At 39.1% G+C, this 25,514-nt stretch overlaps 1 protein-coding gene across 7 annotated transcripts in view; it reads right to left on the reverse strand.

Moving 5' to 3' along the window:
• Positions 1–25,514, reverse strand: part of LYST (lysosomal trafficking regulator) — a 250,417-nt gene that overhangs the window by 103,699 nt on the left and 121,204 nt on the right. For all 7 annotated transcript variants that reach the window (XM_058696217.1, XM_058696216.1, XM_058696215.1 and 4 more), the window contains 10 exons: positions 23,875–24,904; positions 21,689–21,850; positions 20,086–20,239; positions 17,196–17,422; positions 16,614–16,680; positions 11,596–11,705; positions 9,367–9,793; positions 6,272–6,416; positions 4,466–4,639; positions 515–675 (listed from right to left, as the gene is read on the reverse strand). In XM_058696217.1, the coding sequence (XP_058552200.1) occupies positions 515–675; positions 4,466–4,639; positions 6,272–6,416; positions 9,367–9,793; positions 11,596–11,705; positions 16,614–16,680; positions 17,196–17,422; positions 20,086–20,239; positions 21,689–21,850; positions 23,875–24,904 (2,657 nt within the window). The remainder of the gene's footprint in view (positions 1–514; positions 676–4,465; positions 4,640–6,271; positions 6,417–9,366; positions 9,794–11,595; positions 11,706–16,613; positions 16,681–17,195; positions 17,423–20,085; positions 20,240–21,688; positions 21,851–23,874; positions 24,905–25,514) is intronic.

Genomic DNA, 25,514 nt, shown 5'->3' on the forward strand with positions numbered 1-25,514 from the left:
GGTTCGAGCCCTGTATCGGGCTCTGTGCTGACTACTCAGAGCCTGGAGCCTGCTTTGGATTCTGTGTCTCCTTCGCTCTCTGCCCCTCCCCCACTCATACTCTGTCTCTCTCTCTCTCTCTCTCACAAAAATAAACATTAAGAAAATTAAAAAAAAGAATATACTAAAATTATAAGTAAGAGAGATAATCATTCTAAGTTTACTTGTCAATTCTGTATTTTCCTAGATTATAAAACAAAATTGATTTGATATGCGCTTCCCTTTTGGGGGAGGCTGGTAGGAGGTATGACATACACCCCCGCATTAAACATATATATCAATTCTAAGAAATATCTATATTATAAAAATGTTGAAATATTTTAGAAGTGCATCTTGGTATCTAGGAAATGTAATACTAAGTACAAGTGAAGGAATAGGGATTAATATCCTGGATTATTATCCAGGATAATTTACTAGTTTAATACTTGTTAACCGAAAGAAGAAACTGGAAACGCTTTGAAGGAAAAAAGTATACCGTTGAAGAGGAGTAAATTTCCCAGGTCCCATTTTCCAGCCAATTGCAAAAACTCTTCTTGGGATGATGAACAGTGGCCAATCATGCAAAATGTTTTATTGCTATCAGATGACAAGCTTGTTCTTCTCGGAAGCATAAAGTCCAAAGTAACATCAGGTTTCCTGTGTTAAAAACAAAGTTAAATCAATTACTTCAGTGAGGACTTGAATAGTTTAAAGGTGTAAATGTTTAATAATGGGAAGTGCTTGAACAGTGTTCTCCGTTCAGTATCAAACAGTTGGTGATGGGGAGAAAGAGAGTGGATTCTGCTGTCTCCTGGTCCCCAGTGCTAGCAGTATACAAATTCCAGAAAGAGGGGAGTAGAACAGACATGCCTGATGGCCCTGCAGCAGGCCACGGGAGGAGGGACCGGACACCTGAGGCAAGTTTTCTTTGCCATTTGACCTCTGCACATGCGCCTTCCTGGTTTACAAATACAAACCAACCACCTCCCCCTAATTTTACCAAGAAGTCTCCCACCTTGGTAAACCATTCCTAAAACATCACCTTCTATGAAGCCATTAAAGACTACTCAGAAAAGGAGTATCATTTCTCAAGGTTTGGTTCTGACTAGTCACTGAAATGCAATGCTTTTCTGCATTTTCTATTTTTTTCAATGCTCAGTCATAGAGTTTGGGTTAGTCTGTTGTATTTACAGGAATCCTTCCAAAAGACAGAGTAGGAAAAAGTAAACTGACACTTCCTCAAAGAGAGACACACACGACGAGAGGATTTCATCATCCAGTTGGAAGTCCGGAGTGCCAAGTTCTACCCCTTTTGGGGGAATATTTTAAGCTGCATATGAAGATAATGAAGGTAACTTATAAAGGCAAAGTTTGTGAATAAGATAAAGACTTAGAATATGCTAATGTTCATAGAATTTACCAAGAAATTCTATGTTGGTATGTCAATTTATTTACATTTAAAAACTTTTCCCTAGGGGCGCCTGGGTGGCGCAGTCGGTTAAGCGTCCGACTTCAGCCAGGTCACGATCTCGCAGTCCGTGAGTTCGAGCCCTGCGTCGGGCTCCGGGCTGATGGCTCGGAGCCTGGAGCCTGTTTCCGATTCTGTGTCTCCCTCTCTCTCTGCCCCTCCCCCCGTTCATGCTCTGTCTCTCTCTGTCCCAAAAATAAATAAAAAACGTTGAAAAAAAAAAAAAAAACTTTTCCCTAAGGCTTTCTGTTTTATATTTAACATAAAAATTTAACTATTTTAATAGAAATATTTTCTGATAAAAATGTGAGATAACTTTTTTTTATTGAGGTATAACAGACATACAGCAATACAGTGAGATCATTTCCAGATTGCATGCATCTTTCTTGAACCAAATACATGGCCGTGACCGAAACACTATTGCCACCTATTGGCAGTATGACTTAATACAGTTTTTAAGGGTAAAGAACACTTTGCAAGATGAATTCAACAAATGTTAAGTACCTACTATGTGCCATATATTCCTACCACATTTGTGTGCTGCTCATTAAATAAGAATGTAAACTATTAATAATTTGTTTTCAGTGTTACATACTATTAAAAATGTTCTCCTGAAATATATTATTTATAGAAATTATTCTATTAATTCAGAAAGTGCCATGTTTAAATCAACAGAATAATATATTCGTCCTTGGTCACTTGCTCGTTGCTCTCTTAACAGATGAAATCATCACTTTGTACCAATGGCAAAAAAAAAATTCCTTCAAAGTAATGTAGAAATATATGAATTGACTATGCTCACCAACCATCCACAATGAACGTCTAAACCCTCATTCTGAACATGTCTAGTTAGTTTATGACTCCTATACCTGTCAGGTGGTCTGATTCAGAAAAAGGCCATTGGGGTGGCAAAACACAGGGTTCTAAGGCATGGGCTGTATCTGGGTTCAGGTTTCAGCTGTACCCCATACTTGTGGCATGACTTTACCCGCTCTGGGTCTCTCTCAATTGCCTCATATGTAACATAGAGAAAACAATATACTTTCTTCCTAGTGTTGTCAGGAGGACCAAATGAGGTCATCTGTGTGAAGTGTTTCATACAGTTCCTGGCACATGGTGAGAGCTCGTGAAATGAGGAGAGGGTCCATGAGAAAGAGGCTCGCTATGCACAGCCCTGTCCCCAACTCCAACTGACCTAACTCAAGGTTCTGAAAAAAAATTTTACTAATTGGTTGAAGTCTGAGAACTCCTCAGAAAATATTTTATTTAGAATATGGAAGCTTCAATGACATATTTTCATGGATTTTTTGAAATGAATAAACAAAAACTGAAGCCTTGGTTTTGTTCCCAAAGCCTGTTCTTTCCTGTGGTGGACCCTGGGGAGGGACTCCCCTAAAGCCACTCACAAGCCCCCTGTCCTCTGCCTTCCTCTGGCATTGAGGCTGGACGGCTCTAAGCAGTCAACTTGACAGCCTCCCTTCCAGCAATGAGCCAGCACACAGCTTTCCCTTGGCTTCCACGGGCCTTCCCCTCTGCCTGGAAGGCTCTGCCTCTCCCCTGCTCAGAGCACGTCCCGTCTCCCCTCGAGGTCTCAGCTTAAATAATCCTTTCCCAAAGACGCCTTCCCTGACCTACCTTTTAAGTAGCAAACCTGATATTTTCTGCCTGGGGACCCGTTTGTTACCTCCACAGTATCTGTCATGATTTGGATATAATCATTTCATTGTGTTTGCTCCTTGTCTGCTTCCCCATTAGACTGTGAGTTCCAAGAAGGCATGGAACCCAAGTCTTTTTTTTTTTTTTATATGAAATGTATTGTCAAATTGGTTTCCATACAACACCCAGTGCTCATCCCAGCAGGTGCCCTCCTCAATGCCCATCACCCACTTTCCCCTCCTTCCCACTCCTCGCGCCCCCCCCCCCATCAGCCCTCAGTTTATTCTCAGTGCCAAGTCTTGTTTACCATTGCCCTCAGGCCTGATACAAGCACGCTGGGCACACGGCAATTCCTCAATAAATATTTAATGGATGAACAAATGAATGAATAAGAATAGGCTCATTTATGCTAAGGGCATATGTTATTTCTGTGGTCTTATCTACTTCGAGGGATTTTTAAGAGAATTGGGAGATAATGCATGTAAGGCACCTAGCAAAAGGTGTGCAACATAACAGGTAAGAAGTATTTTATAGTCCATGCGATTAAATCTAGCCTCATCTTGACATGCATAACTTGCCTATCCAGGTAGCATTACCATACCCATTGCTTTTCTTTCTCATTACTGAACTCAGACTCTTCCTTCCAGCCAGCTTGATCCTGTCCCATGCTGCGCCACTATCCAATTCTGTGTCCCCTTTCATGGTTACTACATTCATAAAATACTTCGCAACTCTTACAAATCCAAGATATTTTATAGTTCTCTCTGGCTTATTTTACATTAAGATATTCCAGAACACAACTCTTATTAACTTGACCCACAATTCTCCTGGTTGGTAAAAATCACACAGTATTCCTGAATCTATCACAGGGCATGTTCTAGGACCCCATTTTAATCTATTACCTGATACACACTAGCTTAAATTTTGCTCCGGTCATTCTAATTTCTTTTGAAACCCTGACTTAATTTAGGTCTTAGCCTTATTATCCACTTAATTGAAATAATTCCTTGTGGATTCATTTTATAAATTTATAGGCATGAAAGACCAAACTATAGGTTCTGTTCCTTGATCTATCATATATTCTATATAAACATCTAAATGTCAGTTTTCTGCATGTTCCCTCAAACCCAAGTATTAACTTGCATGAGAGATTAATTTTGTATTAAAGTGATACACAGGAAAAAGTATCCGACTCTGACATAGACTCCTGCATTAACATACAGCACATCGTATCTATAGTTTCCTGTGATCTGCTTCAGAAGCTATGACAAACTAAACTTAAAATTTTAATGGAAGTTAGTATTTACTAAAAACGTTTCCTACCTCTGCCCAGAGATCCATATGGAGATTTTCCCATGGTTATTCTTCTTCCCTTGGGGCTGCTGTAGGTAGGTGAGGACCAAGTGTTGCCATTTGCTGGGGACGAAAATATTCTCCTGTGATTCAACCTGTGCCAGTAAAATAGCTTTCATGTCATCGTTTGAATCCATGCACATACTACAAAAAAGAGAAAAAGTATAGGCTGAAAACATGAAATTTCTGATCTCAATATTTAATAAATGTCTAATAGCTATAATTCCAGCTGTTTGAATTAGATTAAAAATCAGTTCTATTTTTTCTAAAGTGTATTTATTTTGAGAGAGAGAGAGAGAGAGAGCACAGCAGGGGAGAGGCAGAGAGAGAGGGAGAGAGAGAATCCCAAGCAGGCTCTGCACTGTCATTGCAGAGCCCAATGTGAGCTCAGTCTCACAAACCATGAGATCATGACCTGGGCGGACATCAAGAGTCAGATGCTCATCTGACTGAGCCACCCGGGTGCCCCAAAAATCAGTTCTATTTTTTTTTTTTAATGTTTATTTTTGAGAGACAGAGAGAGACTGAGCACGAGGCAGGGAGGGACAGAGAGGGAGGCACAGAATCCCAAGCAGGCTCCAGACTCTGGGCTGTCAGCACAGAGCCCAATGCCAAGGTTCGAACCCACGAACCATGAGCTCATGACCTGAGTTGAAGCTGGAGGCTTAACCGACTAGGCCACCGAGGTGCCCCGGTTCTATTTTTAAACTAATTTGAAAAGTCAGTAGGTCTTTGTTTTACACCATAAAATCTGCTTAGTTATTTTATTATATTATTACCTCAATTCACGAACTAAAATAGATGAAGCTCATTTGCTGGTGTGAATAATTTAGGCATTAATTTTCAAAATTCAATTTGAAAAAAAAATGTATTGTTACTATTTATTAAATGTTTTACTTTATTTATTTTTGAGAGAGACAGAGCAAGTGGGAGAGGGGCAAAGAGAGAGGGAGAGAGAGAGAATCCCAAGCAGGCTCCGCACTGTCAGCACGGAGCCTGATGTGGGGCTCGAACTCACAAACCGTGAGATCATGACCTGATCAAACCAAGAGTGGGACACTTAACTGACTGAGCCACCCAGGTGCTTCTGTATTGTTACTATTTATACAGTCATTGCCCTTTTAGAAATTACAGTGTAATTTTTGGTTCATACAAAAATTAATACACGTTGTACATAAATGTCTAAATGCCAAGATGTACTAGGGGGTCTATCCTACTTGGAGGGATTGCTGAGAGAATTAGGATATAATGCATACAAAATACCAAGTAACCTTTATAACAAAAAGCATATATCCTCTAAATACCATATCTTTGTTTAAAGTTTTATAAAAATTGTATGATACTCATTCAATCCAACTAAAAGATTTGTATACCAGTTAACAAAAGAGGTAGGAAAAAAAGACAAGACTGCAAGAAGAATTGAAGTTTAGCAGGTAATGGCTATTAAACATATAATCTGCATGGAAACCAGCTGTCTGATAATAACATCTTAAGGTGATTGCAATCTGAGAGACTATTTCCATAGATAAGACTTCAGTGAGCATTGGTCTAAAATCTAATTGAGAATTAACATAATCTACTTTCAGAGTTTAGTTATAGATTTTTGGATAGAATAATATATTGTTACAGAGGTGGTATTAATACTTGTTAGAATGTATCTTTTTAAAAACGGTTTTCTGATTTGCTGTAATTATCTTTATTAGATTTCACATCAATGTCTCATCTAAATTATTTAAATACGCGATCTATTCGCAGGGGGTTGAGGAGAATCGATACCGGAAGATAAAAGTGCCGTTGCGGGCATCAGCCCACACTTGCATCATCAGAGCTTTGGATCCCAAGGAAATCATATGAATACATCCTTCTTCTATGAGCTTTTCACCAGGATTTATGTACTCGGCACCTTCCAGTCTGTTGTTCTCTATGATAAAAAGACGTGAGAATAATCAGTAAAGCAGTTGATAAAATGAGGGGAAACGTGAATTTAAAAGAATACAAAGCATGGTTGTTCATTTGCAGTAAATTATTTACCTGGATGTTCCAAACAATATTCCCAAACTTGAGATGTTAATTCCAAAAAAGCACCAGGAGCGAAAACAGTAACTGGGTACACTGGAAGTTATTAAAGTCTTCAAAATATATGATAATTAAGGGCTAATTGTGGGAATGAACAGATCATTGTGATGTCACTGTGGTGACCTATTACAAACTGTGCCACATTTCTCTTATTGATTGGATTCGGTCACTCTGACATTACAGACCCTGGCCCACAGAGCACACACCGTTGTCACATGCGCGGCCAAAAATCATCCTATAATTATTACAATAGCATGATTTTTAAAAAAAATTGATTTTTGAACAATTGTGCTGTTTGAATATATTCTTTGTTTAGACTCCCTGATGAATCATCTTTGCATATAATTGCTAAGTGATTCTGAAACTCTAAAATGTTATTCTTAGGCAAGCTAAGGTAATGCCATATGCTTTGGGCTATCTGGTTATTCATCTTGACTTCAAGTGGTTTCTCACCACACTGAATCCTCAAGCCATCTACACTGTTACTACACTGCCTGACTTCACATAGAGCTATGTTAATGAAGATGCACCAAAATACAAAATGCACGTCCAAGGGCTCAGACTTTCAGAGAAGATGAACACTACCAGCTATTAGACTGCTTATATATTTGTTGCCATTTTCCAACAAGTATAAACACCACCAATCTTTAAGAATATTCCCCCTAAATTCATTATTTTGAGGACTATTGCCCAAGATATGAGATGTATACAGAATTCGTATCTGATGTGCTACTAATGTTTCCATATCAAATCTGACGTTGCATAAATAAAAGACTAGAACAGAAACCAGTGTGTACCCAGCTACTGTAAAGTAGAAATATAACAAATAGTTAATACAACAATCCTCTGAGGTAAATTTTTTTTTTTTTTAATTTTTTTTTTTCAACGTTTTTTATTTTTATTTTTGGGACAGAGAGAGACAGAGCATGAACGGGGGAGGGTCAGAGAGAGAGGGAGACACAGAATCGGAAACAGGCTCCAGGCTCCGAGCCATCAGCCCAGAGCCTGACGCGGGGCTCGAACTCACGGACCGCGAGATCGTGAACTGGCTGAAGTCGGACGCTTAACCGACTGCGCCACCCAGGCGCCCCTGAGGTAAATTTTATTGTCCCCATTTAGAGGGTGACAGAATTGAGGTGTTGAGAGATTAAGTAACTTGCTCAAGGTCACAAAGTTGGTTTAGGGCAAAGGATGTGTCATCACTATAATATCTTCTTCATCTCTCCCTTCAAAATTTTGGTATATATACTATTTTTAAATGTTCTTTTTTAATGTTTATGCAGAACTGTCATTCTAAAATATATGTCTTCTAATATATTTCTACAATAAAAAAAATTGTTTTAATTGCCCACTACTCCACTTTTTCTCAGGTCATTGTGTATACTTATTTCATTTTATCAGAGACTGTCTGCATTGTGATTGCCCCCACTTAAATCTGAGAAAGAGATCTGCACAGTTTACAGTACAGGGGTGGCGCTCAAGCTCTGAATTAGATATAGGTGAGTCTAAATCCCTCCCCATCACTTACCAGCTATATAAACTGGTCATGCTGTTTCATATCATCTGTGGATATGGACAGTGCGAGCACTCACCTTACCGAACCGTTGTGAAGATTAGATTGAAAACGTAAGTAGAAAGAGTGGGGCAAAGTAATGCACATACAGAAAGCACTCAATGTACACGGGGCAGCAGGAGCATCGATAAGATCACATATATGTTGCTTCAGAGCTATCAATCCTTAGTGGCAAAGTTCAACTCACAAAAGAAAATGCTAGAACTATTTGTTTTAAGTCTGGCTTCCTAGGCTAACCCGCAAAAGTGCAGAAGTACGCTATGCTAACAACACGGAAATGTGTCTGGAGAAGTGGATTCCGAGTTCCAGCTGCGTACATCAGGTGACACTTCTCACTCTCCCGTCTTGACAGCATCATTAAGGATTTCTTTTCTATCAGTGTCAGTGGTGGAGGACCTTGCCCGAAGGCCTAGTGTTCTGAAGCAGGGAGCCAGCGGGATGTGTCAGCTTTGCCCCGTGAAGAGCCCCTGCGGCCAGGACCTCCACGTGAGCCCTAACCAGCTGTCTCATCCAGTCATTTCATCCATCCCATGGACCCTAACAATTAGCCGACCTGCTTGGCTTCTCACTACCATAAACTGCTTTTTAACGAACAGGTTCTTCCTGCCCTCGTCATATGAGGAACCAGACCCAGTTTCGTGGCAGCAAAACAGAGATTGGATTGGTCATAGAAAGTACTGGAATAGAAATGATTCTAACCGTGGAGAAAGGCTGACTCACTCAAACGCAATGTGACAGGAACTAGGAGAGGGGCACTGCGGAACGATGTGGCGTGAGGAGGAGAGCTGAGCTAAGAGAGAGAAAGGAGATGAGATGGGGGCTCCTGGGGCCTGGGGAGAAGGGGACAGAAGGACAGAAGAGTGGCTCTCGGGCTTCTTCCTTTACTTCTCTCATACCAGGAATCACCCTAATCCAGTCATGGGACCAGGAAAGAGGCAGGAAATGGGGCTGGTGATCCCCCACGGCAGTTGTACACGTGGGGGTCCCTCCACCACAGCCCCCACCTCCAGCCCCAAGGCCAAAGTACAAAAGAAAGTAGGGTTTTTGAAGCTATCTCACCAGCCAGGCTTTGGGGAGGCAGGGCCTGCCATCACTAAGGCACCTAGCACGAAGAACATGTCCAGCGCCAGTGAGAAATCCCCATGTACTTACAGCTCAACCCAAATGCCCACGTGAAAAAGCTCAGTGAAACAGACAACAGATAACAGCAGGAACATCATACCTGCGCCATCCAAACTACTGTCCCGCAACAGTAAGGATTTGTTTCTTTTCTTTATCTTCTTTCCTTTCTCCATGGCACTCTCCGCTTCGTGGATGCACTCCACACTAAACCACAGTGAGACGCTGAACCCTTCTGACAGGTGTGGCCAGCAGTTCTGCCCCAGCAACGGCAAGTGGACTGGGGCTACGTGCCAGGAGGAGAGCAGCCGCTGGGGGAAACTTTCACTGTCAGACTCTTTCCTGCTCTGCAAACTCTGTGCCCTCCGTAATAATCCCAGGGCCTTACTGTTTAGAATCCCAGGACTCCTTTGTGATGAAACGCCATTGCTTAAATTTGGCGTATGCAGTAAAGGGAAGGTTAGATACTGTGAAGGGCTCATAGCAATGTCGCTTTCAATAATTTTCAGAATACCCAAAAGAAGAACTTCCTAGAGAAAAAGCAAAACAAAACGTCAGGATCATGTTAAGGTACATAATAGTTTTGAAATTCTGGTTATAAATGACAGTCTGTGCTGCCAGATTCTCTGTCTCCCTCTCCCTCTGCTCCTTCCTTGCTCTGTCTCTCAAAAAATAAACTAAAAAAACTTTTTAATAAAAACAAAATAAATTAACTACAGTAATTATATCTGGAATCATTTCTACCAAAGAAAGATGTTTATTTCTAAGTAGACTATAGTTGTTTCTCTCAATTTTACTTTTTATTTTACTTTATTTTATTTATTTATTTTTTGAGAGAGACAGAGAGTATGGGTAGGGGAGAGGAGCAGAGGAAGAGCAAGAGAGAATCCCAAGCAGGCTCCACATTCAGCGTAGAGCCTGATGTGGGGCTTGATGTCATGATCTCTTGGATCATGACCCAAGCCAAAATCAAAAGTCAGACACTCAACTGACTGAGCCACCTGGGTGCCCGTCTCTCAATTATTTTTAAGTGAAGCACAGAACCAGACACCTGACAAATTCTCCAGATTTCTGGATGATATTTCTAACATGACTGACTTCATAAAATTGAGTGGCTCAATTACTTTCCAACTTACTTTACATGAGTTTTCCCTAATCAAATTAATTTTCTTTCATCTGCTTTTGGTAAAACAAAATAAGTGTTTTTAGGTTTTCTTTATAAATTACAAATTTTTTGTTAAACTGAAGTGTAGAACTGTAGAAGAGACAAGAGAGGAAACGAGCATCTAATTAAAGAGAAAAGTAATGACTAAGGAGACAAGTAAAAAAGTAGAAAAGAGTAACCTAGTACAATGCCCTACCAATTATATGCCCTATGCATAAAATAACGGCTAATATTGATGATGATGAGGATGATGATGATGATGATGAGAAATGCACTCAGGGAAAGTAATAGAAACATTTCAGGGTGCCTGGGTGGCTCAGTGGGTTGTGTCCGATTTTGATTCAGGTCATGATCTCAAGGTTTGTGGGCTTGAGCCCCACGTCAGGCTCTGTGCTGACAGCTCAGAGCCTGGAGCCTGCTTCGGATTCTGTGTCTCCCTCTCTCTCTGCCACTCCCCTACTTACATGCTCTGCCTCTCTGTCTGTCTCTCTCTCTCTCAAAAATGAATAAATATTTAAAAATGTTTTAAAAAAGAAACACTCCAAACTACAGTCACCAAACGTCTACATCAGTGGCTTTTAACCTTGTGCTCCATAGAGCCCTCTCAGGGTCCACAAGCAGGAGTAAGGTGGGGAAATGGGCAGGGCTCAGTGACATTTAATCTTGCGTCACAGAAAGTAGCTCCCAGGTTTTCTGTTTGATTTGCATATGCTTCCAGTCAAGGTCTCATTATAAAAATGAGTTTCTCAGCAAAGAACAATCTAAAAGTCACTAAGTTACACCAATGGAAAGAAGTGATACAAGATACCTGAAGAGTAGATACTAATTTTCTAAAAAAAAAAGGATAATCCTTAAAATGGTAACAACTACTCATAATTAAGTTCTCTTTAGTAATTAAAATTACTTGGCATTTCTTAAGCACAACAACTGGGGGTGGGATGAGGTAATGGGACTACGATCCCAACGAGAGGCTGGTTAGCCAAAACTGAAGTGAAACAGTTAAAATGTGGGCAAATAATAAAATGATTGAGAATCTCACACATAATAACATGGAGTTGACTGTATAATAATTACCACAACAAAAGAGAGAGCTTAGTGATTTCCAAATAGTTTTTAAAATATCCTATTAGGTATCCGTGAAAAAATATTAAATTATAGCATATTTACTGTACAAGGAGATTTCTCCAGAAATATTCTCAAAAGAAGGGTTAGCTCTTCCGAACACGTTCTGGAGCTCATCAAAGATACCAAAAGATCCACCAATACTCTTTGGCATGCTAAATTAAAGAAAGATAGGGGGGAAAAAATTAAAGCCAATACAAAATTAAAGACACAGAACAAACAATTTCACTGAAAGGGATCAAATACTAGTTTCACATCTTCAGTGGATTATAAACAATCTAATAATCCAAAAATATGCTGAAAAAATAGCAATATGATTAAATGCAAACCAACCCACCCAGTGACAACCCCCCCACCCCCACTTTTCTTAAAGGTTGGTTAGTTCCCAGTAAAGGTATTATTTAAAGAAGCATAAATTAATACAATATTTGTTAAGTAAGTTGACACTGTTAAATACCATAAAATGGTCTGCTACCTTCTCATCTTGAAACTGTTTAAATTATAAGTATTACTTTCTAATTAGATGACATAGATAAAAGTGTAAATATTAAAGATTATGAAGATAATTAAATATCACAAACTATTTTGAATGCTTTCTTTATTCCATTGTGGGGTTTAGAATAAAATATAATTGGTAGTACATAAATTCACAGAACTTTTTAGAATAAAGTGATTAATTTTTGTAGCACGCATTTTAGTATTCAAAGTACGTTTACATGCATTATCTCAGCTAATCCTCAGCAAAAAAATTCCTACAAATGAAATACTATCTCCATTTTAGACATGCCAGAAATAACCCTGATGTGCAACCTGAGAACAGAAGCCACGTGTAAGCATCATGTTTTGTAGAAGCAGCGAACTGACGCAACGAGACTAAAATAGCACCGACTTTACCCTGTAACACAAACCCATGAAAGGTTGTAGAGTAAGAACTATGAAAACTAGTCACTACAGGAAAGTAATTAAGTATTTCTCCTGCCTTTCCTTTATGAACTCTATCTCAGGGTAACCAAATAGTTGATGACAGCAAGTTTTCTTTAAGTATTCCCGTTTATCAAAGATGAAATCACAGCATGTTACCATTTTGCAGTGCTATGCACTGTGCTATGCACCTAGGCTATGAGCATCCATGGCTCCTGGCACCTCCCCAAGAGAGACGACCAGACATTATGCGCCTCTGGTTGGAGGCACGGACTCCTGCCTGTAAAATATTCTGGTCAAAAAATGGAACCTAGTAGGGTCACCTGGGTGACTCACTTGGTTAAGTGAGCGACTTCAGCTCAGGTCATGATCTCACGGTTTGTGAGTTTGAGCCCCGCGTTGGGCTCTGTGCCGACAGCTCAGAGCCGGGAGCCTGCTTTGGATCTGCGCCTCCCTCTCTCTCTGCCCCTCCCCTGCTCACGTTCTGTCTCTGTCTCTTCAAAAATAAGTAAACATTAAAACACTTTGTTAAAAAAAAAAAATGGAACCTAAATCTGATTAGGTTTCTAGGTCTTACTACCAGTGAAAGGAAATATAAGGGAGAAAGGATCAGGTTAAACAACCTCCCGGGGACATAATCACCAAAACTCAGAATGCAGGAGACGCCTCATGATAAAAGACCTGGCTTCTTTAACGACGACAGCAACAAAATTCAAGGACTGAGAGTAGACATCCACAGAAGAGAAGAGTTGAGACATATCTACTGACTGTAACGTATGAACCTAACTAGGATTCTGATTTTAAAAAACACTATCAAATAAAGTGTTAGATAATCACGGGGGGTGGAAGGGGAGAAGTAATATGATCAAAATAAAGTATATATGGGTGCTTAGACTTTTTTTTAAGTTCAACACAGACAGGTACCAGTTCAAAATGAGGGGATAGAGATATGTATTTATATTTCTTTGTCTACTACTGAAAACTGGCTGAACTAAAAGTACAGAATTACAAGAAGAAAAGAGATCCATAACAGCAATAAAAGGGGGGAGTCCGTGGGCACTGGGGGCACGTCAGACTTAAAAACATTTCTTGAAGATGCAAGAGCAGAGAGATAAGAGAAGCTGCAGCCTAGAATCTCTCTGAATTACGAAGCGGCTCAGAGGAGGAGGAGGAGCCAATCTGTCTGTCTACATTCTGGAGAGGAAGTAAGAATGAGGCTACAAATGCAGGGATTAATACAAGGTTTGTCTGGAAGCACCTACCTCTCTCCTTGACCCTGAATATAGGGCACAGGTAGCTCAGCTTTGACTTCTATGCCCACACCTTGATAACTCTTGAAAGAAACTCAACGGATTGCCGCGCAAAAGCTGAGCTGGAGAGTGGGACGTTAGCACCAGGGCTACCAGTTATCCAAGTACAGTCTGCAGACAGGCCGAGCAGCTTAACCAAGGGAGAGAACAGGGACTAAAATATAACCCGAAAGCTATTCACCAAGCCATGCATCCTGGCATTGGGCTGTGTTGCCTGGATGAAGGGATGACTTTTTCTTAGCACGAAGACACTATTCACAAGCCGTATGTGTGGAGGAAATACTTTTCTAATGTACACAGAATGTCTTATGGGGTAATAGTGGCCCTAATGGCCCCCCAAAGTAAAGATTTCCTTATTATGGTATTTGGGGAACTTCAGTCATCAGGGATTGTCAACAGATTGCCCATTCAGGGAAGGTGCCAAATAGGAAAGCAAATTTACTTTTACATCATTAGCTCCAACGGCTTTCTTAAATAGAAATGGGCAATAAAAGGTTCAAAAAATATTTGAGAATCAGCAACATAAAAGAGAAAAAACAAGATATAAAAGACAAATTGATAAACTGACCCCAGAGAGAACATAAATAATTTAGGGTAGGAAAGATATCTTTCTAAGATGTTAATGACAAGATCCAGATATATATCCAGATATGTGGGTGTTCAACCAACTGAGCCATCCAGGTGCCCCTACATCCAGATATATTTAAGAAGATATTTTATCCTTATGTGAAAATGGAATAACCAAAAATCAAATGAACAAAAAGAAGCTCTTAAATATTACAAGATAATTGCCAAAATTAAAAATTGGACAAAAGGTTTGAATAGAATTGAAGAAATCTCCCAAAACACAGCACAAAAAGAGAGAAGTAGATAATGTGAGAGGAAAGCTAAGACAATGCAAAGTCAATCCAAGAAGGCCTGAGATTACAATGAGGATGTAAAAAAGAAGAGAGCATAAAACACAGAGAGGAGAAAATTATTTTTAACAATACTAAGTCTCAGGGTGCCTTGATTTTGGCTCAGGTCACGATCCCAGGGTTGTGGGATCGAGCCCCACGTTGGGCTCTGCGCTGAGCATGGGGTCTGCTTAGACGTCTGTCTGTCTGTCTGTCTCTCTCTCCCCCACCTCTGCCTTGCTCCCCATCTCGTGCACTCTCAGTGTCTCTCTCTCAAATAAAAATTAAAAAATTTTTTAAATTAAAAAAAATACTAAATTTCTGTGACTGTTAGACCTTTCTAGATATGACACCAAAAGCATTGTGACAAATGCAAAAATAGATAAATTGGACCTCATCAAAATAAAAAATTTGCGTTTCAAAGTATACCATCAAGAACATGAAAAGATAAAGCCAAAGACTGGGAGAAAATATGTGCAAATCATACTTCTGATAAGGGGTTTTTACCCAGAATACATGAAATCTCTTACAATTCAATGATTAAAACCACAAATTATCCAAAATAAAAATGGGTAAAGGACTGAATAGAAATCTCTCCAAAGCTATCCAAGGAAGAAACACAGATGGCCAATAAACACAAGAAAATAGGACTAACAACATTAGCCATCAGAAACATGCAAATCAAAACCACAATGAGATATCATGTCACACCCACTAGGATGGATATAACCAAAAACATAGGTAATGACAAGTGCTGGCAAGGATGTGAAGAGACAAGAATCCTCATATTCTGCTGGTGGGAATGTAAAATAAGTCAGCCACTTTGGAAAACAGTCTGGCTGTTCCTCATCTAGTTATACACAGAGTTACCACTGGACCCAAAAGAAATGAAAACATGTCCATGTGAAAACTAGTACATGAGTGTTCATGGCGTTATTCAGAATAGCAAAAAAGTGGTGATGGTTGCATAACTGTGAATATACTAAAAAACACTAAACTGCATATTTAAGATGGGTGAACTGTGTAGTATATGAATTGTATCTCAATAAAACTGTTATTAAAAGGTAATATAATAGAATTTCTCAGAGCTAAGCTAGAAATAAGTCTTCAGCTCAAAAGGATCCACAATAAAGTGTCTACCACAAGAAATATAAACATACGCATACACTAAACAAGTAAACGGAAGAAGAGGAAAGACTTTTCTTTACAGTATAATCCCAATTAATAAATATAGAAGTAATAATGGGAATAGAAAATAGCTATTTGGCAAATACCACAGTAAACAGCAACTTTACAATGTAGAAACTCAACAAGACACCACTTTAACCAAGCGATCAAAGTCAACATCACAGTAATAAGATACAGATACACAAACCACAATACGACACACGCAAAAGGCACGTAACTTATGAGGCCTATTTGCCAAAAACGCGTAACTTGAATTTAATCATGAGGGAACATCTGACAAACCTGAATTAACGTTTCACGCGTGTTATACTTCTCCAACCAAAATCTAGATTTCTCCAACTAAAGGCTAGGTTTCTATCTATCATATATAATATAACCATTTTATATACTCATTATGAATTCCTCAAACGTCTGTGAGAGCACTGAGTGGAGAGCGGCACTCAGTATCTGATGAAGCAGCAACACGGTGTTTAGACTACCGTTGCTGTGATGCCACTTCTACGTACACGACCCTGAACAACTCACTCAGTCCCTTGGAATCCAGAGCTTGCTCTCTACAAAATCAAGATACTTATACCACGTCTATTCTATTGGGTGTTTCTGGGGAACAAGAGAGATGATGCATATAAAGCTACTTTTGGAACCATAGAGCACTATGCCAGCGAAAGCCATTATTACCAACTCTTCATTTCACATAACAACAAAATAATTTTAAAGCTATTGTGTAAAACTAACAGTTTCAACGCACCTTGAAAATCAGAATCAGCCTGTGTTAAAATACTCAAGAACCCTCCTAAAAGATTTTTCACAGTTCCCTGAAGATTAAAAAAACAAAACATAAGAAATTAAATTTCTTACCTCATGAAAGCATGAAGCAACTGTAATGTCATAATAAATTGACAGTTTACTGTATATACATATATAAATACTTTAAAATAACTGGAAAGAATGCTATGTATATAATTACATACTTTTCACCTAAAGGTGGTGTATACATTTATTTTTTTATACTGTTTTTGTTTTCTGATTTTTCAAAAACAGTGACCATATTAAAATTCAATGTAATTTTAAAACTATCACCCATTCTCAGAAATATACTAGGACTAGTTAGCCAATGACGTTAATTTTTTTATGCTCCTTTAGAGGACCATGGAGTTAAAATATTTTCAGATTTTACCACTCATAGGTAAAAACATACCTGAGGCATTATAAAAGATTAAGTAGTCATCTCAAATAATTTTCAGGCAAGTTGGGTTCAAAATAGAGAGATGAGTAACTGGGGCATGAACATGATAAATACTGATCACATTTAACTCAATGCATCTTTTACCTGTTGTATGAGGAGAAATATATTCTTTTCTTTCTGTCTGATGATTTTCAAAAAACTCTCAAATACATGGACAAGTACATCAAGTTTGGCTTTACCAGCAGAAAGCAAATTTAATTCCAGCATAAAAATCTCAGGATATATTATTTCCCCGTCTGTGAGGTTTTCAAGTAAGTCCTTCGGATTGCCTGATGTGCTGAAAACTTCTACTTCAGGCTTTACGTCTACACCTGACAGGGGAAAAGAAAAGATTGTTTTTATTCCCTAAACACGGAATACATATTTCAAATCTCATTTAACATTTAGGAGATCTTGTGGCAAAGTGCTATTTATAAGAAGATTCTCACGATGCCCTTTCCTACAGGGTGCCTTTTGATTACAGTAAGTATCCTGAATAATCAAGTCTTGTGGATATTTGAAGATGAGTGAGTGGCTTAAAAGTAGTTCTGGTCTTCAACAGGATTACAAATATCAACAGTAAATTTTATAGACATGTGATACAGATTTAACACATTCCTCTGGCACAAGTGGAAAAAACCACTATCCCAAACTTTCTGCTGCCAAAATACCTAAATCACAGGGTGGTTCATTTGCCTGCCCATATATCTGTGAAAATAATAGGCTTGGCTAGCGGTTGGGTGAATCCTATACTTTGACTTCTTCATAAGAAAGATAGACACTGTCACCAAATATTACACTTTGGAAAATTTAACTGATGTGCTCTTAAAAGTGACTGCTTGGGGTCTTTAAAAAAAATGTTCACGTAGTCAAGAAATGTATAAATGTCTATGTGGACTGGAGTTCTTTAAATTAAGATCTAGTTGAGGGGCTCCTGGGTGGCTCAGTCGGTTGAGTATCAGACTTTGGCTCAGGTCATGATCTCCTGGTTGACAAGTTCAAGCCCTACGTCGGGTTCTGTGCTGACAGCTCGGAGCCTGGAGCCTGCTTTGGATTCTCTATCTCTCCCCCTCTCTCTGCCCCTGCCCCACTCATGCTCTGTCTCAAAAACAAATATAAACATTAAAACAAATATTTTAAAAGAGCTAGTTGACAAACCTATAAAAAGGGGGAAGTCTGTCATAAAACGTTAGTACTCTGGTAAAGCCAACCCCATTAAAGCATTATTTTTTTCTTTTCTTTTTTTTTTTAAGTTGTTTTTTTTAACGTTTATTTACTTTTGAGACAGAGAGAGACAGAGCACGAATAGGGGAGGGTCAGAGAGAGGGAGACACAGAATCCGAAGCAGGCTCCAGTCTCTGAGCTGTCAGCACAGAGCCTGACGCGGGGCTCGAAACCATGAGCTGTGAGATCATGACCTGAGCCGAAGTCGGATGCTTAACCGACTGAGCCACCCACGCGCCCCAAGCAATATTTTTTCAAAAGCCCTGCCTCAGAAGGTGGGGGGAGGGGGAAATGGAAAAAAAATTCAAAAGGTATAAATTTGCAGTTATAAGATAAATAAGTACTAGGAATGCAATGGACAACATGATGGCTATAGTTAACACTGCTATACGATATGAACATTTTTTGTTAATGTTTATTTATTTTTGAGAGACAGGGCGTGAGTGGAGGAGAGGCAGAGCGAGAGGGAGACACAAAATCTGAAGCGGGCTCCAGGCTCCGAGCTGTCAGAACAGAACAGAGTACAACGTGGGGCTCGAACCCACAAACCATGAGATCATGACCTGAGCTGAAGTCAGACACTTAACTGACTGAGCCACCCAGGCACCCCTACATTGCTGTATGATAATGGAAGAAAGTTGTCAGCAGAACAGAACCTAAGAGTTCTCATCACAAGGAGAAATTTTTTCTTCTTTCCTTTTGATTGTACCTATATAAGATGATGGATGTTAACTGATACTATGGTGGTAATCATTTCACAATAGATGTAAATGAAACCATCATGCTGTGTAACTTAAACTTACACAGTGATGTATGTCAATTATTTCTTAATAAAACTGGAAACAAACAAGAATAGTTTAATAAATCAAGTAAGCTATATGAATATGTGTGTGTGTGTATACATATACACATATGTATATTCTTTCAATTAGTGGCTGTGCTTTTCTTGTTTTCACTCTCTTTATGGTACACAAATGAATGAACGAATACTTGCTATGCGTCTATCAAGCCCTTTCAGTGGGACATCAGTGATTGTTCCTTTACTCAATGGGAAGGAAAAAATAGACTATGGAGGACAAGCTACTATAAACTTAGTGAGGGCTAGCAGTACATAAGGGACTGTCATAAGACCAACTTTAGAAAGATAGAGACTTCCCAGAAATCTCTTGGCTCCAATCCATCCATTTGTGGTGTTGTTGTTCTACCCAAGTTTTAACCCCAGGGACAAAGGATCGTGTACAATGTAGCTCCATCCTAAGGACAAGCTGGGATGTGGTGAACTAAGAAAAAAGTCTATGCTGCAGCATCTTTGGATTTCACAAAAAGATGTCTGTATTCCTTACGTTATTTAATCTTCATAACAAACTGCTTGAAATGCTCTTCCTGTCAATGCGTGTCTGGATAGACTAACATCTTCAGCAAGGCCCTCTCTGACCACCCCATCACTACCATATCACCCTGTTTTATTTCTTGATACTGTTCACTTCTGACACCTATTGCTTGTTTTTTCTATTGGAATATATATGAAAGCAGGGACTTTCTCTACCCTGTATTCTCAGGCATTCAGTTAATGTTTGTAATACCAAAATGTATCTGTTTTAAGTCGTATATACAAATGCCAGAATTTACTGTTGAGATCAAATAAAACGTAGCAATGCCTCTTTTAAATTGCAAGGCAATACAAAATTCCAAGGTGGTATTATTATAACCATTTTTCTAAGTAATAATCTGACTTGCAAATCCGACCACAAGTACTTCAGTGATTTTTTACCATCATCTCGGGTTTCACTGTCCTCAGGGTTGCTTTCACTGTCTGCTTCATAACCTTCTTCTTCAGCCAAAAGTTTAAGACAACACTGAGAATCCTCAGCTTCTTCCGAAAAATCACCAGGTTGGGATGACAATCCTTCTTCAGACTGATGACTCTATAAGATTGGTGCAGTTAGAAGGCAAAAGTAGTAATATTTGCTCATTTTTAATAATAGAATATTTATTACTCAAAAGTGATTTTGAGGATAGCTTCACTGTTTTCTTTATGAAAAAAAATCTCAGGAATCAATATTAAGCACTATAAATTATGAATTTCATGCAGCAAGATTTTCCAGAATCTCTGGACTTTATTAACACCTCCAAAATGGGGGTCTGTAACAGAGTAAGCTATGGGTCATTTCAGTTTTACTGAAAAAGAAGTCTGTGAAATTTCACACTAGTTGTACAATAGCAAATGACCAAAAACCACAATGAGGTGGAATTATACTTCTTACAACTTTATGCTAGTAAATAAATACCATTTTTCCACATTTGTTCATGGAAAAAGATTTTTCCATAGGATTTTTATAAATGAAATGTTTCATAAAATAGATAACCAGAGTAGACAGGAAAATTGTTCAAAGGGATTAATTTTAAGATTTCAGAATGAGACTATCTACATGTATTCTTGATTCTCAGAAATCAAGAATCCAGCATTAACTTCCTGTGTAGTATAGTGCAACCTGAAATCTTGCTTTTCTCATAAAAATGCTACTAAGATATTCACTTTAGAAAACATTTTCACTTACAGAATCTCATAGTGCTTTATCACTGCAACATTAATAGAAGGTAGATTAAAGGAGGTATTGTAACATTTTCCAGTTAACCAACTGATCCAGGAGCATGATGAAGGCATTAGTAGCTACTTCAGTAAGTTTTTAAAGTTCTGACAAACAGCAACGTAAAATATTACGGCAGAAGATAATAAAATGTCATATACATGGCTAGACTGAGAAATTAAGAGAGAAGTTACATAAAGGACAGGTGCCAATTAATTGAAGGTAAAAGAAACAGGACAGGAGAGGGAAGTAAACTAAATATGCATCACGGTTTCAGGAAAAATATTAAAATAGTTCTTTTAGAAAAAAAATGCCAACATGAATGACTGAAAAACTGTGCTAATTTCTTTGCAAGTACTAGTCATTTTTATGTTGAGTGATTTAAAATGAAAGTGAATAGAGAGTTCTGGAAATATTAACTGTACCAATATAGGATCAGAAAAGAGAGCTGAGTCATCACCATGCCTGAATGATCATTTAATAAACTATCGGTTATACGCGAGACTTAGCAAATCAAATAATACATTTCTGTCTCACTGAGAGCAATTTGTCAGTAAACTGCCAGATTAGATGAAAACAAGCACGTCACATTGCTCTCCTGCTTTTCATGAAATGGGGCACTGAGTGAATACTGTCCATCCCACGTGATGGAGATATGACTCACAGAAGGAGATATGACCAGATCCTGGCCGTGTTCTAACCACATTCATCAGTGGCTGGTCCCATCCCATGCCCGTCTGCCTCTGCTAGTCATACCTAAAAAACACAACTGAATGTTATCCATACCTTCTCAGTCATAGCATCATGGTGGTCAAAATCTACTGAGTGATTCCCCAGTGCGACTCGAAGCAGGGCATCAAATAAAGGCTTTGCTAATTCTGTTTCAATCACCTTTGACTGGGAGAGATGGTCCCTCATTTCAAACAGTATGTTTTCCACAGACAAATTCTAAGGTAAAATAAAGGATATTAAGAATATTAATAACGTGCTTAAAAAATTAAACAATGACAAAATAAATATTTACTTAACATGTACAAAGTTATTAGTACATTTATTTGCAGCAGATATGAAAGTATACTAACTAAATATCCAGCCCTTATACAAATATCCTGTTATAATTAATAACACTTATTTATCAAATGTTTTACTCATCTTATTTCATTCTGAATTTCAATGTATCATAAATTGACTATATCACATACAAAAAAAAATAGTTGAAACTTCAGAGTTTTGATTAACCACCTCTACATTTTACAAATGCCTTATTCTTAGAGATTCCATAACAAAGAAGCACTTATATTCTAATCCCTCCCTCTCTCTCCCTTCTTTACTCCCTCCCTTCTGTCTTTGAAGGAAACTCTTGCTGCTTATCTATGTACCTATATTAGGCAATGAAGCCATAAAGATGGATACGAAACTGACTTCTCCCTTAAGGAACTGCCTCCGTCCAGAGAAAGAAACAGATACAAATTGGCAAGATATCATCATGACCATACTAGAGCTATAAACAAAGTTCTCTGAGAGACAAAAAGAGAGAAGCTGCCTGAGAGACCTGTCAAAAGTGTCCCAGGGGACACCCAGGGGAGGGGTTGTGTGAGATGGACCATAAAGAACAGAGGTAGACAGCACACATACAGAGGGAGAGAGTATACTAGGCAGAAAAACAGGCACAGAAGTACAGAAGTACTACTAAAGAGTGGCATCTTGAGAAGCTGTTGGCTAGCTCCATATGGCTGATGGCAGCATGGTGAAGGATGGCAGGAAATGAAGCCAGGCAAGGAAGTGGAAACAAGACACTGAAAGGCTTTGTGTGCTATCCTAAGGAGTTTGCTCACAATGTAGAAGCATCGCAAGTTTTTAGACAGGAGGAAATAGGGAGACAGGGACTGTAGTAGGGAGAGATGTTGGCTGACAAGTTAGGGATGAGTTATGAACAGGCGACCTGCCATATTTGAAGTTTCCTTAGAAGCAGGGCCTGAAACTGAGGATTCCTTTTTTAGTTGAGAGGTGCTCCCAGGAGAAATCTGTAAGGTCATGAGGGAGGCAGGCTATGTTGCGGGGAAAATCCAGGCCAAGAGGTCATTTCAGAATAAATGCAGAGCCCCAGCCCAATTCCATCGGAAGCTCTGGAGGCTGAACTACACCACAAAGATTGTCCCCACTCTGCACAGCTACATCCATCCATCACTGGCTATGGGCACCCTTCCCAGGCATCTATAGAAGGAGCATCTCCATGAGCCAAGGGCAGTCCTTGGGAGATGAGTGCAGATGTGAGCCCTTGTAGCAGATGGCAGACGGGTGCATCAGCAGGGTAAAGGGGATCTGAGCAGGGCACCAGACAGCATGACACCGAGATTGCAAAGTTTGAACTTTGAAACACAAAGTCCACGATCACTCATGACATTTAATGCATATCTAATGCCTTTCAGGGTTGGTAACTTTGACATACGCGGATTTTGCATTCCAAACTAAACTATAAGCTTCCTGAGGGCAAGAACTGGGTCATGTACTCCTCTGTCCTCCCCAATACCTGGTACTGTGTTAACCATACAGGAGCTTCTCAAAACACAATCTTTGGAAAAACAAAATGACCTTTAAAACAGAGAAACTTAAAAACAAAGAACTTTAAAAAAAAAAAAAAAGGAAAAAAAAAAAAACCAAAAACAAAAACAGGGCACCTGGGTGGCTCAGTCGGTTAAGTGTCCGACTTTGGCTCGGGTCATGATCTCACGGTTGGTGAGTTCGGGCCCCATGTCGGGCTCTGTGCTAACAGCTTGGAGCCTGGATGAAGCCTGCTTCGGATTCTGTGTCTCCCTTTCTCTCTGTCCCTCCCCCATTCGCACTCTGTCTCTCTCTCTCTCAAAAATAAATAAACATTAAAAAATTAAGAAAAAAACAAAAAAAGAAAAAAAGTATTTCTATACACATACATATATATTACATAATAGCTGAACAAAGGACCAAGTTATTACCTGATTAGGTAACTCTAATTCCATCTTTTGCTGACTAGCTCTGATACTATGAAGACAAATGGCCAAAAGGGCTTCCAGAAGTCGTATGCTCTGAAGTGAGGTCTCACTTTCTTGACTCATAAATACCTTTGCTTCCTCAGGAGCAGCTTCAGTAGCTGAAACATGGCCCGTATTTTTGGAAGAGATATGCTGTGACTCTAATTTACCTAAACTGTCGGCACTCTGTTTTGGACTACCCATTCCTGATGGCATGGAGTCTCTTTTCATAGTCAAAGATGATAGATCTTCCTTCACAGTGATCTCAGATTGAGAAGTTCTATTTAAATCTTGGTTTTCATGTACATTTAGGTCTCCTTCCTTTCTTCCTTGCTCTTCTTCATGACTTCTGAACAGTTTCTGTATGATCATAAATATTAATTTATGGCACGCTTGGAAACCACCAAGCCTATAAAACTGTTTCTGGAAAACTGGACTCAACATGTAGATCCAACGACACATGGACCAAATGTCTGCCGCTTGGTGCATGTGTTTGGGAGAAGGCAAGACAAGGCTCTCAGGAGATAAACATGGCGGCATATGATGGAAAGGCTCGCTCGCTGTACTGTCATAGCCCGAAGTATCTTCGGAATCATTGGCCGACTCTCTATCAGATTCTGCTTCTTTACTTACACATAAGAATGCCACACAGAGGAACAGGTTTATCATGTTGATATGAACATCCTGATTAACAAACTTCCGTTTCCTTGGATAAGTGTCTTTGAGGCTGGCATAAAATTTGCTAAGACTCTGAGGAGAATCTGAATAAGCTTGCTGGTTACGAAAGGAAGTACCTGCATTTAAAGATGACAATTCCTTCTGTTCGCCGTCTAGCCCATCAATACCTGGAATTGAAGAATCTTTTTGTTGTTCCCCTAGGCTGATTATCAGAGTTTCAAATGCTTTTAGGGAATGACTTCGAACATCATCTAAGTAATTTAATTCAATTATTTGACTTACTCCATTACGACTTAAAAACAAATCTCTTATTACCCTGTGAGGGAAAAAAAATACACGAGATTTTACAAACAGAAACGTCATTTATACAGAGCCAAATATACCATTTAAATATGTCATTGTTGCACGTGGTATATACTACTCATCCAATTCATCAATTATTTTGCCAACATTCTTCATTAGATGAGGATCTCCAATTACTTTCTACTTGCTTTCACATCCTTCTTTAAACACTGCAATGACTCAAGCATCATTTAGAAAGACTGGATCACATGCATCCCAAGTTAAATGAAACAATTCAGGGAAAAATACTTTTCCCCAAATGGCAGATTCTATACAAGTTCTAAATGCCACAACCACCTCCACACTTCAGATGGACGAATGCTGCAAGCAGGCAGGCATTTGTGTGTCCATTTGTTTGTCTGCCCCATGGTCTATCAAGACGTTTTGTTTTACACCTGCCCCTCACAAAGGGAAGGAACCAAACTATCGAGCTGAAGATTTTCAGCCCTGTCTCAGGTGAGATTCTCGGGACTGGATCACTGGAATCCTAGTAATAACTAATATAAATCAGCTCAGCAAAGATCCAGGGTGTCCACAAATATACCAAAGAGTTACAAAACTTTTGAATAAAGTCAGTTCTTTTT

This window comes from Neofelis nebulosa, chromosome 13 (genome assembly GCF_028018385.1).
Source record: "Neofelis nebulosa isolate mNeoNeb1 chromosome 13, mNeoNeb1.pri, whole genome shotgun sequence".
In the NCBI taxonomy this organism is placed as follows: domain Eukaryota; kingdom Metazoa; phylum Chordata; class Mammalia; order Carnivora; family Felidae; genus Neofelis; species Neofelis nebulosa.